At 40.4% G+C, this 17,089-nt stretch overlaps 1 protein-coding gene across 1 annotated transcript in view; it reads right to left on the reverse strand.

Annotated features, from left to right (window-relative positions):
* Positions 1–9,881: 9,881 nt before the first annotated feature.
* Positions 9,882–17,089, reverse strand: part of lhx5 (LIM homeobox 5) — a 32,288-nt gene continuing 25,080 nt past the window's right edge. The window contains exon 5 of the mRNA XM_066689781.1: positions 9,882–11,477. Within this exon, the coding sequence (XP_066545878.1) occupies positions 11,125–11,477 (353 nt within the window). The 3' untranslated portion in view covers positions 9,882–11,124. The remainder of the gene's footprint in view (positions 11,478–17,089) is intronic.

A 17,089-nucleotide genomic window follows, 5' to 3' on the forward strand; every position in this document is an offset into this window, starting at 1 on the left:
AGTTGTGCATTATGATGGTTGTGATTGATTTAATTACCTAATTCATAAACAATCATGGTTTTAAGGTAACATTTATTCCAAAACATTTTTCATTTACATATTCCAAAAAAATAAATGCATAAAGTCCAAAATAAGAACATTTTACAACATGTCCTAACTTAAGTAAACTAATCACATACAAAATGCAACGCAGTAGATACTGCACTGGGGTGAGAGCAGGCCAAATTAGGAATAGAAACAAACCATACAGGATAGAATACAAAGTCCAATGGACATGGCCCATTATAGCTCTCCATAATTATACATTAGTATGGCACATATTAAAGATATAGGCGGTTTATTCCAAGAACATGCGACAATAGCAAAGAGGGGTCATGCCACACCTATTTTATTGAAGTGAGGAGGGGGACCCCCTCGTCTCACTATTCCCCCCCCTCTCCCCATGCAGGCCTTGGCAAGATCCCAATGTACACACCAGAGTCAATACTAGGAGTTGCAAAAATGAACAGTTTATTACCAGCGATTACCGTGTCTGCCAAGCTGGAGGCCCCATTACCAACAATAAAAACCCTAAACTAAAACCACCTTTAATACAGGGCCATTGCGCTAGCAATCAAGACAAAAAAATATATATTTTAACCGACAGGCACTAAAAATACCAATAAAACTAAACTGAAAGCCAAGCCTGTCCTGGACTCCCTAAAGTCAAAGTCCCGGGAATGCTGTGCAAATAAGCAAAAGGGAGTCCCTTATCTACCAATGTCCATTGGTGGGACACATCGTTTGAGGCCAGGTAAGTGAATCCACACTACGGATTTTAATCTATTATTTACATCCCTCCGCTTTCCTTTCCCCTTTCTCTATCCTTATTGATGTCAGGAGGAAACAGTTGGCAGCCAGGAAATGTGCAGCAAACATCAACTAAAACTCTCATTCAAGACAGGACAGAGAGTTTGCTCCAGAATATTAAAGTACTTATCCTGCCTTGAAAACTTCCCCTGTTCCAATCAGTAGCTTCCTCTGTTGCTGTAGGCTCCGTCTTCTTGGCCTTTATTGCTCCCGATCGCTGCACTGCCATCCATCCATCCATCCATCCATCCATCCATCCATCCATCCATCCATCCATCCATCCATCCATCCATCCATCCATCCATCCATCCATCCATGCTGTCCTGTCCCCTTCCCAGCTCTGAGCTCCATTGCCTGCTGCTTTGTGCACTGCTCTTTTAAAGCAGGTCTCCCTCGGTGAGGAGAAGGAATAAGTAAAATGGGTGTGCTGGCTGGAGGGGCGGGGGACACCGCCCAATCACATGGGTGTGTCCTTAATTAGTGCCTGGGGCTCCTGGAAGGTGTTGCCTTCATGTGAGAATGTGATTAATTAATAAACAAAGTGAAGAAAAAGCAAACAAGTAGTGGAAATTAACAGAAGTAATAAAACTAACAAGTGCAAATATAAACCCACAGCAAAACCCTCCATAATAAAGAAAAAACACAATAATAATAAATACACCAGTTACACAATCAACTCTTCTAGCACCTCTTGTAACACATCATTTTTTTTCTTCTAGGTTTTATGATGAAGTTACAATAATTTACAAGAATAATGTCTATTCATTTATTTGTTTGTTTGTTTACAGGTTTTCAAGACACAGATACTATTCATATACTGTACATAAGTAAGGAAAACAAGTTGTTTAAATGAATTTATACACCACTAGATGGCAGCATTTCTCTTCATCGTGTGGGAACTCCTTTGGCTTTTCCAGCAGTCTCCGCACAGATGTCGAGCATCTAAGGATGGCGCATGCGTAACACCTACTGGTAGATACAGCTGTACAGGCTTGCTCAAAATGACCACTGCACATATTAATTACATCCTAAATGTTTTATTACAGACATATGTGGATCACACATAAGACAAAATAGCCTCCTGGGCCTAATCATTCTACAGAACATAAAGAACTGAAGGATTTTTATTGTCAGTTTTGTGGGAGCCATTTCACACGTGAAAAAGGACAATCAGGCGAATAAAGTCACTAAATAGATTGCCCCTTGCACAGATGCACCAAAACAGCTGCAGCAATAATGCAATGACACCACTGTAAAACTGTAATTACTTAAGCTAGAAATATGGAGCAGTATTACGTTTTTTATTGAAAATGTTTGAATCATGGTAATACAACAATAGAAAAAAAACATGAATAAGGACAATAAAATAAAATAAGAAATTGCCAGCAAATTACCAAACATTTAATTCCCAACTTTATCTGATAAGGTGATTATATTTTGACATAGGGGGAAGCTCCTGTTATACCACATTATAATAAGTAATGCTGTTTGCTGGATCTAATGTGTATCTTAACAGTTTAAAATAAGTATCACCCTTACTCCAGCATGCTACCTGTGGATCCTTACTTCACTGCAGATTCTCAAAGACTAAACCAGCGCAAAGTAAACTGCTTTGTGAATCAGGAGTGGCTTTGAGGCAAATCCTTTCTTTGGGGTACAGTACAATGATTCAGAACCTTCCACTTTCATCCAGGAGGATTGTTTTGGAGGGTCACATTAGCTCTGATGAATTAGTATACAGCAAATCCACAGCAAGGTTATGCTTTATTACTCACACTGAGAAGTTATTAATTTCAGGTCTGATACCCCATACCTGTACTCATTACCATGCAATGGTGCCTCTGAGGCTGTGATCGGGGAATGTCATTTTTCCAGTTGCATGTTACACCAAAGAGGTAATAAAAAAATACATGATCAGACAGTTAGATACTGTAGATAGATTGAGTGTCTCATATGCTGTGCTTTGCTGCTGCAAGTGAGCCCATATCCAATCCGCTGCAATACCATTGTGCAGATTTTCCTGGGTGGAGAATGGTCAAGTAAGAGGCTTCCCACAAAGATGGCTTGGATGTGGCCTTGACTTGAATTGTAGATTTCCAGACTCTCCCATTCCACAGCTCTCAGGCCTGGATTGTTGAAGGGGGATCACCCTGGAGGACCTGTGATCCACAACCCCCACCCTCACCTCTTCACTGCCCCAAACTGGAACCGACTGAAAGCTGGTGTGAGCATGGGGGCTGCCAGCGACACGGTCACAGGCTGCCTGTCTTTTTTGTGTACTGTGGCAGCTGCTCAGCTGTGCGCTTCCCTTGGCTGAGCTTTATCCCCCGCCCCCCCATCCCCCTTTTTACCATTGTGAGCTACCTGAAACCCACCTTCACCTCATTGTCCTGTCTGGGAAACACAGCCCACTGACACAGGTGCAGCAGGCGGGAGGAATAAAAGCTGCCCGGATCTCTTATCTGTTGCTCACACAGAGAACGTGCCAGTTCCGCAAACACTCGTATCAAAAGGTGCTGAGCATATTTGCGTGTGATTGCATTGTATATTTGTATGTTTTTACATATATACACATATATATTACAGCAGTTCAAAAGGGAAATGGAAGTAGGACTGAGCTAGGAATATTTATATATATGAGTGAGAGAGAGAGATGTAAATAGAAATGTTAGCCCTAGGTTACACCATACCTAGCTCAGTCTGATTTTCATTTCCCTGTAATCTCTGAACTGCTGTAATCGTCTAGATCTGCCCCTAGGAGAGAAGGAAATAAATTGGGGCATTTTCAGAGAGGACGTGAAGGGGTAGGGATAGGGCACTTCAAATTAAAAACCTCTCAGCTCCTTTTAATTATCCAAATCCCCCACCCCTTCCCACACACACACCTTTACAAAGCTTATTACTGCTACTACTTTATTTTTCCTTATAATGGATTTCCCTGCTTTGCTCCTCTGGGATGGAGTAACACAATGCAGCCCTTATAAATCACTTGCTCAGAACCATCACCCCCCTTCCTTACCCACAGCACTATCAGCACTGGCACACTGGAGCTCCCAGTCACTGCCTGGGGCCGGGAAATCCTATTACCCTGCAAATAGGAGACAGGAGGAAGGTCACATCATTAATTACAGCAGGACCCCAAAACTGACGGCACTACGTTCAGACCTTACCCGGGCTCTCATCAACTGTAGGGGAGCTAGATCTGACGAGACACAAAACCAAGCAAAGGGCCCATCTGGAATGGCCTAGATGGTCATATATTCGTTCTTTTATACTCGGTGTACAGCGGTGCCAATTTTGGAAAGATGACCAATTATGGCCAACTGCTCTTGGGAGACTGTAGGCCCATGGCCTGGCACTGGATGGAGACAGAGAGCCCTGGGAAGCTTAGTTATGTGTTGGCAGGGATCCCTGGAGCACAGCCACTTGAAGCTGGAATGATGTTGCGGTGATTGATCGGGCAGTGGTGCTACTATGATGCCCTGACAGTCTATCCAGGTTTGCATTGTCCCCTGATGCCATGAACTGAATTTACATGGAAGCTAGGAGTATATGTTGTTCACGACCCAGACCTTTATCTGCACAATGGTGTACCTTGATCTAACATCCTTTCTGTACACTACAACAGATCTGGCTCAGCACAATCATGCCAGCATTCAGGGGGGGGGGGGGGGGGTGGAGGCAGGTCTGTGTCTAGGCCTACCCATCCCTGACCACTCTGGGTGTCTTTCTGCACTGCCCATTGTTCGGCTGTTTCATGCAGTGAACTCTCACAGATGCAGGAGTACCCCAGCACACTTACTCTCCAAGCCAGATTTGAAAGCTGACGTCCTACAGTGAATGGTGGTGCATTCAAAATCCTTATCTTAACAAGAAATGTACACCCAGAGACATTCAATCGTGGCTAGTGTTTCGTTTTAAGTTCTTGATGATCGCAGTATTCCATTGTGAGTCCATAACCATTTTAGCGAAAACAGAAAGTGCCTGGATGCCATACACTTGTATAGAAATCAATTTTCAAAGGTGTCTATGAAATCCTCCCCAGTATAATCTGTGGGCATCTATGCTGTCCACGTCCATGTGCGAAGGCTGAGAGTGGAGCCAGGCCCCCTCCCCAGACCTCATTGAAATGTACGGAGGGCCCCCAGGGAGAGTGCTGTGCTGGGCCTGGGCTCGCCTCTCATTACTCTTACATTAAAACTAGTCATGGGGAAAATTGCTGCAGCCCCCAACACCAGGAGACCACCTGGATTATCTGAGGAGGAGTGTATGTGGTGGTGGGGGGTGGGGATGGTGGTGGGATATGTGTGCAAGTATTCCTCTTTCTCCTACTCCTTCCCTTCCCCATGACAGAGCCCAGAGCAGCACAGCACAGCACCGCACTGCATACCCCCTGATCCATTCACCATCAGCTGATTCACAGTACCTGGTGCCTGCACAGCTAAGGAACAGGCCTCTGCATAGTCTGAAAATTGTGTTTGCTGAAAGCTTGGGCAATTCCCAAAGCAAAGCATACACTGGAACTCAAGGGAATGTCTGCAAATGAATAAGAAAGGAAATTGAAACATTTTTTTTTTAGTATACGGGGCAGAAAAATGAAATAATCAGATTTATGCAAAGTCATGCGTGAAAATGCATATTTATAGCTGGAACCACACAAGGTCTAATTTAATGTTTCTGTAGGTAAACATTTACAGTTACAATACACACACAGCAAAATATCAACAGTGAAAGGAAGAGAGATAAAGAAAGAAAAAAGGTAAATCATGACAGAGAATCAAAAGAAGAAAAGTGCGACGAGGCATAACTAAAACATTGTTTTTTTATTATTATTGTTATTCACATTGAAACAACAGAAACAGTAACATGTATTCCTCTCTCTGGACTGGCATACAGACTCCCCCCCTTCCAACCCCCCCAAACCCCCCCAAACCCCATCATTCTCCAGCCTGGTCAGGCACTGCACAATAAATAAAACTCCCAACAAAAGGCATGTACCTCATCCGCCTTCCATACAGAGTTCGAAATCAAGGAGCAATCGGTTTCCATGACATAGAAAAGAAAGAAAGAAAGAAAGAAAGAAAGAAAGAAAGAAAGAAAGAAAACAACTAAATATATATGTATAAATATATATACAGGTACAAACTTTACGGGGGACATCATTTACAAAATATGGCATAACAAAAAGAAAAAGTATGTTATTTCTCCATGATTGGGCTTGACTGACATTTTGTTAATACTATCTGTATAAGTTTACAATTGAGAGAATGTCATAAAAAAACCTGGATTCTCAGAGTAATTTACTTTGGTGGCTAAAATCAAGTCTTCCCTGTGGGTTTACACTGTGACATCCTGGGTGTACATAAACATGCAGCCATATTCCCTTTAGCAACTGCAAATTGGGTTATTTGTTCATTGGTTTATCATTTTCAATCACCTTTCTTTCTCTCTCAGGCCTGTGACCATACCCTGCTCTTGTACAACTTCATGTCTTTACCCCACTTCCGCAACAGATGGCGATGTGGAGCCATTTTCAACACAGCCAAATCACAGATGTTGCCGTTTTTTGTGTGTGTTTTCTTTAAAGATTTCTTAATTGGGGGAGACAAAAAAAAAAAAAAAACACCAAAAAGGTCTCAGCTGTTGTAGAGGCTCATCAATAATGGATTCTGTGCTCTCTGTGTTGTGAAAGAGAAGGCAACAAAATGGAGGTCAATTGGAAGAGAACAAAATAAGGCAGCTCTGACAGTTTGGCAGCCTCCTGTCGCAGAGTGCAGATTGTGACAATGGGCTAAACTGTCCAGGTGAACCTAGACTGATCTGTGGGAATAGTCATCTCATTGACTTTCTTAGAAAACACCCCTTCTCCCACAACATTGTCCATGGCTCCCTTGTGGATGACAGGACCTAGGTCTGCTCAAGAACTGCAAAAATGCATCTTAAACTGCTAGTCTTTTTTTTTTTTGTAGGTAATATTGTAAATTAGAAGTTGTAAAATGTATTATATTTTGAATTGCTATGTTTTATGTAAATTTAATTTGTAATGATTGATGCCTTTATTGAACTGTACTTTGCACTTTGTTTTGCACTTCTGTTGTAAGGGCATCTGCCAAGAAATAATAATAATAATAATAATAATAATAATAATAATAATAATAATAATAATAATAATAATAATAATATTGAGTAATATTTAATTGATTGACACATACTAGGTGTGATCCCAAATAATTGGTTGTCAAATTATTCTGCAGGACATGAATAAACAAAATGTGTAGAATATCAAAATCTTTCACATTTGTATTGCAATCTCATATCTATGTGCTGGTCACAGTTGTAAGAAGCAATGCATCGTTGAATATAATTTGAATGTATTTCTTGCATCAAAATGAGCAGTACACAAACTACAGAACATTTGGTATACATGATGCACTCTCATCGCCCTTCCCTTGTATGTTAATGATAGCCACAATTCACTGGGGTACATTTTGCAAACAAAAGAGCATTTATGTAATTTTTCCCATTGGGCAGGATGAAGGTTAATAATGTTACTGAATAATGAATTCAATTAAATGGCTGTGCCAATATTTTATGGCAGACGGGGATCAGGAAGCGCTGCAGTTTGGGATCGTCTGCTCCACCTGTATACAGTCAACTTCCCACTGGAGTGGAAAGGAAACCAACATCAATCCAAACCACCACACCATGTTGGACCTATGTTGGCAGTCCATGGGTTTTGTTGGGGATTGGCGGCTGGTAGCTATCAGCAGTGGTGCCAGTATTAGATAACAGCTTACAGCCAATCCTTGTATCTGTGCTTGGAAAGGCAGCCAAATGTGATACTGAGAAATATTGCAGCATGGTCACGAGAGAAATTGAAGGCTCCTTTCTCATTGGCACTCTGTCTTCATTTTTCTTATCAATACCTGCCTTTGAATTTTAGTCAGCTGTTGATAAGACACTTATGCATCCTAACGATGAAGAAATACTTCAATCTGCAGGAAAGAACAATAGCAAACCAGGAAAGTGACACATAGGAAGGCAAATCAGGAGTTGGAGACTCCACAGCCAGTTACATTATGATCAGGTGGAAGGTGACTGATTAATGTCAGCGGTTAACTCTTACGCTCCAAAAATGAAGGCAGAATAGAAATCAGTGGGTCAATCACGACATTAAGGTTTGAGGTTTTTTCCAAGTTCAAGTAAGAAAGCTAATCATCTCAAAAGATCATGAAAGGGACATCACATGCTAAAACAAAAACAGGGAAATGTCAAATTGTTGCTGCAGTGACGATCTAACTGCCTCCATCAGTGCATTGAACACCTGCCCAACTTTCTTGGCAGAAGAACTTACATTCAACACAAATATATCTAAGTCATTATAATGCAGTGCTGGCCCTCTCTGGTGTGAAAGGTCAAAGGGCAAAGTGCGGGAATGGTGGCCATTTCTTCAGGACCCTGCAGTTTGCTTTTGTGACACCTGTATATAAATCCAAGGGAGGAGACATGCCAGCGGCCAGTGGAAACCATAGAGCAATAGATGATCCATTATAACATCCCAAAATGCTTGCTTCTGTGTTTGCTTTCTCTCAATTACATTGCCGTTGCAACTGTCTCTTGGTCTCACCTAGGGATGGTCTGTGCCTAGGAATTTCTTTGGTAACAGTTTCACCTGTTGATACTTCCCTCTGTGTATTAATTATATAACTATCTGCAATATGAGAATACAAATCATTATGAGGTATCCTATTAGAAAAACTAAACATTATCACAGAGATCCTATAACATATGAAGAAAAAATCCATAGTGGACAAAATATAAAAGGTTGTTTTGTGTCTTATAAGTGACTGGTGAAAATCATAAAGCCAGTGGCTCAAATTAGTCCAGGTAAATCTTATACGGTCATAGTTCTACAAAGAAGCACCGATATCATGTTGACACTTATGTACTATCCTCCTGAAAAGTCCACACGTCTGGGTCTAATAATAAAGTGTGAAGAATCAAGGCAGGTGCCTGCAGGCGCAGTGTGAGATGTGTTGCATGAGCGCCGGATTCACAACATGTAAAATCCACTGGGCTGGTGTGAATCGTTCACAGGGAGCATGCAAAACAAACAAACTCAGCCAGCTCTGGGGGACCGGTTGCCAATTTATCAGCTGATAATATTTTCCTGGCTTACTGAAACTCCATGTCTGTGCATGATTATAATCTCGTAGGGGGGGGCGGGTGCAGTAGTCATCGATGGCTTAGGATATTCAATTTTTTCAGTCCATCAGCAACCTTAATGACTTCTCAAAGGAGACCCTGTAGTTCCCCTGGACCAGGATTCTAGTGGAATATAAGTCTACAGACTTGAGGTCTCAATTCCAATCCTAGTGGGTTACAGTGCCTTCTGCTTTGTTACTGTTGATGATCTTCCATCTATATAATTCAACATATCATTGACTTAAGCCAAGCAATTGAACTATTTCACTGGTTCTTAAGTTGTTGTTGGTAATTGCAATGATTGTGATAATTTATATACATTGGGGCTCTTCAGGACTGAAGCTGGAATCCACTGCTATAAACGCTAGCAACGATTCCAGCTCTGCGATAAACCTGGTCTGCCATTGCTACAGTTTGGTTTAGTCAGAGGCAGGCCAACCGTGTGCTTTTATTATACGTTTCCAACAACTTCCAATTGATTTCTATGGGGAGGTTTTCAGGAGCATAAAGAGGAGGCTTGTGACAATGCTCTAAGATGCTACAAGATCCCTAAATTGTGTCTTTGGTATAGCCTTTTCACAATGCAGAAGATTTGTTATTTTAATGCAGGTTCCATTCAGGAAAGATCAGTTTTCTTCCAGAGCCAAAAGTAAAGAATATTTCTCACCAAGAATATGCCAGGATGCTGAAGAGCATGATGTGTCTCTGTACTCATGATGTTCTTACTATCGAGAATTGCTGTCAAAACTTCAGTCGGCCTTGGTAATTGTTAAGAATTATGGACTAGAATGCGTGAGCAATCCACATTAAAGACAGTACAAATCAAACCCATAGAAATCAATGGTCTTTTATTAGAGATCTAACAAAAACTCGCAGTTAACCTAGAAAAGCTTTCATGAACATACAAATGGGCAGAACTACACAGTATGTGAATAGCAGTTGAGACTACAGGGTCTGAACTGCCATGCACATATTGAGATCTGGTGTATCGTCAACAAACATCTGGTCCTCACTGGTGACTCCTGCGTGAATAAAATTTGGAAAAACACAAATAGCTGGAACAATGGGGAGAGCATTTAAGGTCTAAAAGACTCAAGTTCATTCCCATATGATTTCACTGTAGTCTCATTGCAAGAGCAGGAAAAGACTTTATGTAAGCCAATGATTTCATGAAATTTCTAAGGGGAGGGGAGGGGAGGGTGGGGGAGAAAACCTGAAGTACTGATCAGTGCATTATCCACCATATCTGATGGCATAAACAGTTCTAATTGATTTAACAAATGATGCCTGGTTCACATACCCACCTAACTTGAAATTCCCTGCAAGGTTGGATTCAAACACGCAGGCCTACTAACACTGTGTTATGTAGACGAGACTGGGGCCCTGGTATTCTTTTTCTTTTCTCCCCTAGCAGATCATCATACCTCAGCCTGTGTACATTTGTCTTTAATCAGACACATACCCTCGAGAAACATAGAAGCAAGGCGGAATTGCAGTCATTTTCTTCACAGCAACATACTTAAAAAGTGTCACGCTGTGCATCCCCTACATAACTGACACACATGTAGGAATTTGTTTGCTATCCATTAACTCTCAGCTACAGCCTGGATTTCCCTTCAGTTTAATAAGGATCATGAAATCCCAGTGAAACCCCTCTTAATTTCTGACTGAACAGATGAAGAGATTGAATGGATGGAAGGCATTGTCTGCTGTTTTGGCGGCACTGATTCAAAAACTTTTGTAGTAACCAGGAGGAGGTAGCTTTAAGTCCGTGGGAGCTGTCAACCGAAAATGCCTGTGACTTGAACGGAATCCGTTTGTTTGTGGTGAAGATGGAAAATAAGGAAACATCGCCCTGATTTCTGTACTCAATCTCATTTTGGGAAACACAAATGCAATATGAGACATACTCATAATATCTGCAGCCCAACCACGCCAAAACTTCAGGGTGGGAGGGAGGTGAGAGCGGGAGGGTTGAGGGCGAAAAGGTTGGGCAGGCTGGATGCCGTGGATATGGATCCACAGTGGTAATCCAGATCACAAAGTTCAAAAGCCGATCTTGAGGTCTCTCTACCACACAGCCGTTTCGCCCATCTCCTGGCTGGGGTGGGAAAGGGGAGCGCTGTAGCTGGAGTTACTGGCCAGAGAGAAGGGTGGGCTGGGCCCCCCACTGAACACCTCCCCTGGGATGGGATGCAGGGGCCCGGTGAGGCCCGGCTCGGGGCTGGGCGTGTCGGCGTGGGAGATCATGTCCGTGTACCTTTGGTTGTCCGAGGGGTGGTGGCCTGAGAGAGGCCCTTCCAGTGGCCCTTGGCCTGAGCCGGGAAGGTAGGGCTCGGCTGGGGACTGGGCCTGGGAGGAGGGGGGGCCGTGAGGGAAGAAGTCGTAGTTACCACTGGGGCCGTAGTAGTCCCCTTGATAATCTGGTGGAGGGAGAAATAAAAACATTTTTTTGGAATGTATGTATATATTGAATAGCCACAAATCACAATAAGCACAACAAAATAAGAATAATACAAACAATATACAATAGAAGTACTATACTACAACCAGGTGGAGACTCCCACTCGCACAGCAGGCCAGCTCACAGAGAGATACCTACACCCTGATTACTGCAACTACCCCCAGTCAGGCCCACTGTGGCCCCGCCCTGTAATGCTGCAGTGGCCCTCGGTAAGCAAGCTACTGCTTAGGAGTGCACTGTGAAAATTGACACTTGGCTAGATTGCAGGTTATGTTGCTACTGTGTCAGACAATATAGGCAGGCTCCAGCTATATTGCAGTCCTCTCTGGGGTCCCTGTGTCTCTCTCATAGACCCGTTATCTTTTCAGACCCAGGAATTTAGTTTTGATTTGTTTGCCCCTCCCCCTGTCTTTCCAGCTGAATCTTGTCAAAAAAAAAGACCAAAAATAATTCTGAACAATATATTATTATTATTATTATTATTATTATTATTATTATTATTATTAATAATAATAATAATAATAATAATAATAATAATAATAATAATAATAATAATAATAATAATAATATAATGCATATTTCAAATCAAGTTCTTAGTTACAAAATTTGGGAACGATTTGTTTTGTTTTAACTAATTGGCAGATGTCCTTACGCAAGGTGACTTACAGTAGTCACAAATTACATCATTCACTAAACATATTATGTATTAGAAAATCAAGGAATCAGAACTTAGATGAAGAAGACAAAGGGCTAGACCAAAGCAAAATTTTGACCAACCTGCAGAAGTACAAGTCTGTATCCTATTGCAGTTTCATTTATTGTTAGAAACCACTTCATACTATTTATAAATCAAAAGGTGACAGGGTATAACTTATGTATAATATATATATATATATATATATATATAGGGAGAGAGAGAGAGAGAGAGAGAGAGAGAGAGAGAGAGAGAGAGAGAGAAAGATGATTCCAATCTGGGCTGTCAGCAAAACATAAAAAATAACATAAAAAATGAATGCATACAATTGACAAGCCCTTATTTATAGTATGACTGCTCTGAGGTTCCAAAATAGGTTTTAAAATGATGCTTCTTCAACATAAGCCCCCTTAAGTTCCAATGAGAGCTGCCAGTGAAGTGCTGTAAATAGGAGCCATCTTGCCAAAAAACTCTCTGCAAATAAACAAGGAGAGGCAGTTTGGTTGGGTGCACAAACAGGGCCACCCTACTTTACAGATGTACATATTGACCATGCTGACACCCTCTGGCTCTCGCTATTCTTTTCCAAGTCTGAAATGCAGTCCTATAGCCCTTGAAGTGCTGCTTTCCACTGTCAATGGTGATGTGATAACAATGAAAAAAAAAAAAAAATAAGCCTTAATTACACATAGAGAGCTCCATTTATCCCTCTTGGCCAGATATGAGATTGCTGAGTATTTGTTTCTAGATCTGTGTTTATATAAGAAGAAGCTATGTAATGCGATCACTATTGCAGAGTTGCTCATACACTATATGAGGATGTTGACTCCCCAAAAACACATCTGCTGTTCAGAACAGGGTTTTTCATCAAGGTTAACCAATTTTCATTTAGATGGGATTTGAATTTGCCATACACTATCAATCTTGCCCTGGCCAGACAAAGGCAATACTCCATTCGTATCTCTTGAGCCAACTTCAATCCAACTCAACCCTGGCAGTGCACGCTGCCTCTTGGGAAATCCCTGTCAAAGGCAGCTAGGGTTCAAATATCCCAGAGTCAGATCAATGATATCGAGACTTAAAGGGGCTGATCTGCGCTCTGAAAGGGTAGCTTTTACTGTCAACTGAATTTTGAAATCAGGTCAATTCCATGGCCTATTTGAAGCACCTAACAGGTCAAATTGTCTACTCATCTACCACCTTAATGAGGGGATTTGTGCATAAATTATGCAAGTGTTTTAGGTGAGTATAAAGTTGCTTCATACATTTTATTGCTTTTAACTCCCAAACCGTACCAGCTCTATGTTAAGTGGGCAAACACAGGAGGGTCATGGCAAGCGCACTGCGGAAGCTGGAACAGTTTGCCACGGCGCGGGAGGAAGGGGGGGCACTGCATTCACAGGCACTCTGTGGTGTTGCAGAGACAGTGTTCTCAGGCATGTCTGTGGGCAAACTCACGCTCCTGACAGCTATGTGAGCTTCCACACAGGGGAAACACATCTTAGCATAAGTGTCAAAATCAGTAAATTCTAATGTGTTCATCATAACTCTGTGTGCCCATACTCTGAACTGTTTTAACACACTGTATATATTTAAGTTTGGGAATTGGGAGCAAAGAAAATTATTTTAGGCATTCTGTAAATTAACCACATTTAAATACATTTTGAAATTATATCCACATACTACAGACATTGGGCAGATTTACAATACAGTATAATACACTGTCTGATGAATACATGCAACTTTTTACAACCTTAAACCACCGAGTGGTACTGTCTCCTCTATGGGAAAAAAAGCCCTTGAGGAAACTGCTACTATAAAGACCTTTTTGTAGCCAAGTGTACTCATTTACAGTGCAGTTTAAAGGATAATAATAAATAAGATCAAGAGGGTAAGATATGTAATAGCATACTTTGTTTCTGCATCCTTAACAGGAACTCAGCAGGGAACGGGGGGGAGGAGCTCTGTGCTTCAAGCTGCTAGTGTTGTTCTGTGGTGCACTAGCAGAACTTGAGCAGACAGGTCAATAGCCAAAGCTATTAATATCTCCAACTTGGCATAAATGGCTGATGAATCACAACTGAAAATTAAGAATGAAGAATATCAAACAAATGTGTTGCTACACACGGTAAGAGGGAGCGAGTTGAGAGTGTATACTCAGCATAAGAGGGTTAGTAAGGGCTTCAGTGCCTACTATATATCCATTTGTCTTTATTGATATATACCTACCTATTCTTACATCGGAGAGTGTATGAGCTCAGTAACAGCTACTTACTTATCTGCCCCTTCATCTCGAGCTATCTCATCTATTCAATCTCTCCTACCTAATTATCCCTTTATACCTCGAATATCTTCAATTTCTGTTATTTGTCTCTCCATCTCCTCACCTATCTATCTTCACACATTTCACACATCAGTCTTTTGCCGAGCCTGCCTATCTCTCTGCCTTCATATCAATATTTTACACCCCCCGAAACTGTATGCAGTCTCCTCTCTCAGCACTGAATTTTTTTTTCCACTGAAAAAGACATGCCAAAAAAAAGTCAAGAGCCCCACTATTCTTGTCTGACAGTATACTGTGAATTGAAATACAAGAAGATTGGGTTTTTGGAACTTTTGAAGGGATGCACCTTTATTACACACAAATGCACTAACTCTACTTAGCGGTAGTGTTTAAACTGTGCTAAATGAGTTAGATTGGAATTGATTAATGGTGTGACAAAGACCAAAGTGTTAAAAGACACTTTGAATGTTCACAATGATCAATGCCCACAAAGCAGGATCCCAGCACAGCTAATATCAACATAATGTATACAGCCCATGAATGAGCATAAAGACAGTGTACCTGCAGCTGTTGGACTGTTACTTCAATTAATACTCTTCATGGTCAAATCATACTCCGAGTCCTTGTTTTTCTTGTTCTTCTTACATGGCTATTGTTAACTGCAATATCAGCTGTATCAAATAGGTTATACAGAACAACCCCCCCGTATTCTATCAAAACTTTAATTGTCTACTTATATTACTTGTATATTTTCAAGTGGATTAAACATTACTTCTACTATACTATTTACCTTACAAAGAACTTAGAAATTTGAACATATTATCTTATGAAGTATGCAAATCACAGAACAGACTCTTATTGCCAACAATAAGAAAAAAAAACAAATTTCTCCAGTGCTACAACACATTGCAGGTCACATAATGGAGGGCAACAGCATCCTAAGTTAGAAGATCAGAGTTGACCACTGATGAAAATAACTTGTTGTTTCTTATGAGCAGAAGTATAGTAAAATGTACTAATTGAATTCTGAATGTAAATGTTGTAGTTGTATTAATGATTACTTTTCTTTATTGTTATTATAATATTATAGTTTATCTTGTATAACATTTTGTTGATGTTATTGTTTTTTCGGCTGCTGTAACGGGAAAACAAATAATTGTAACACCCACTTAATTACATACCGTTGGCTGGCAAATCTGTAACTCCCATGCAGATTAATAGTAACCCTTTATATTATAACCGTAATTATTATTAATGATGTCCCACAATGTATCGCAATCAAATATTCCAGTGAAGCGACCTTGTGAAACTTGCTATACATGTGTAATATCATGACGTTAACATTTAGTTTATTAGATATACTGTTGTCAAAGCTGAACAAATGTAATGTTGCAGAAAACCAAAGATAAAAGTATAAATGAAAGGTAAAAAAAAGGAAAGAACATAATATATGATCATATCAGAATATATTATTTTCGGTTAGCTCTATTGACTTTTTCTATATAGTGTAAAAGCCTGAAAATTAATTGTATTATTATTATTATTATTATTATTATTATTATTATTATTATTAATAATAATAATAATAATAATAATAATAATAGGACTACCTACAGCTATACAAAATACAGGTTCATCGTGTTGGAATATTGTTTCCGTAATTAACGTAATTATCACATTGCGAAAAAGACTACAAGGCCACGTACTAAACCTTTCTACTACACTTGTCTGTGACGCTGTTTGCACTATCCTTTCAATCATTCAGAGCCATTCAAACGAGCAATACAGCTTATATATCTGTCTGCCTATCTATCCATCTGTTTATCTACATAGATATCAATACACTGGCATTGTGTAAAATATGGTACATCTAGATTCATATTTTCCTATTTTTCCTGCAGACAAATCCGTTCAGAAATGATCGTAGAAAGGAGGGTCGCTGTATGTGTGTGTGTGTATGGGTGGTGGTGGGGGGGTTGTTACAATAAACAGCAAACAGAAGAGCCCCCACTTCTCTGAAAGTGACCTTCCATATGCTAGTGAGGCTCGGAGGTAATTGGGACAAATGCTGTGTGAATGCGCTACAATGGGCTGCAGCTGGATCTTTGTTCCCAGGATGCAGAAGAAAGGCGACAGGGACGTGGGGAGTAACGGAGGGAGAGGGGGTCCGGGGAATGCAAAAGAGGTGGATGTCTTTGTGTATGTACGAGCGTGAGATGGTTTTGTGTAAAACAAAATTAAAATGTAATAATAAACTTAAAATAATGCAATCATTCAATGTATTACAGTGGATATATACATTGATAAACTACTATGCAGGATATATTTATTAAAATTAGGTTGAATATATATATATATATATATATATATATATATATATATATATATATATATATATATGTGTGTGTGTGTGTGTGTGTGTGTAGGGAAACGAATCATAAAATTAAAACGTCAGACTACAATTTACGTACATTCTGTAGACGAAATAAGCCAGCTGTGTATTTATTTTTGTATAATGTATTATAATGTAAAATCGATCGAGCGAGCGAGAGAGCATTAGAAGCAGTAAAACTTTCGACACCAGTTTTAACTA

This window comes from Amia ocellicauda, chromosome 17 (assembly GCF_036373705.1).
Source record: "Amia ocellicauda isolate fAmiCal2 chromosome 17, fAmiCal2.hap1, whole genome shotgun sequence".
NCBI lineage: Eukaryota > Metazoa > Chordata > Actinopteri > Amiiformes > Amiidae > Amia > Amia ocellicauda.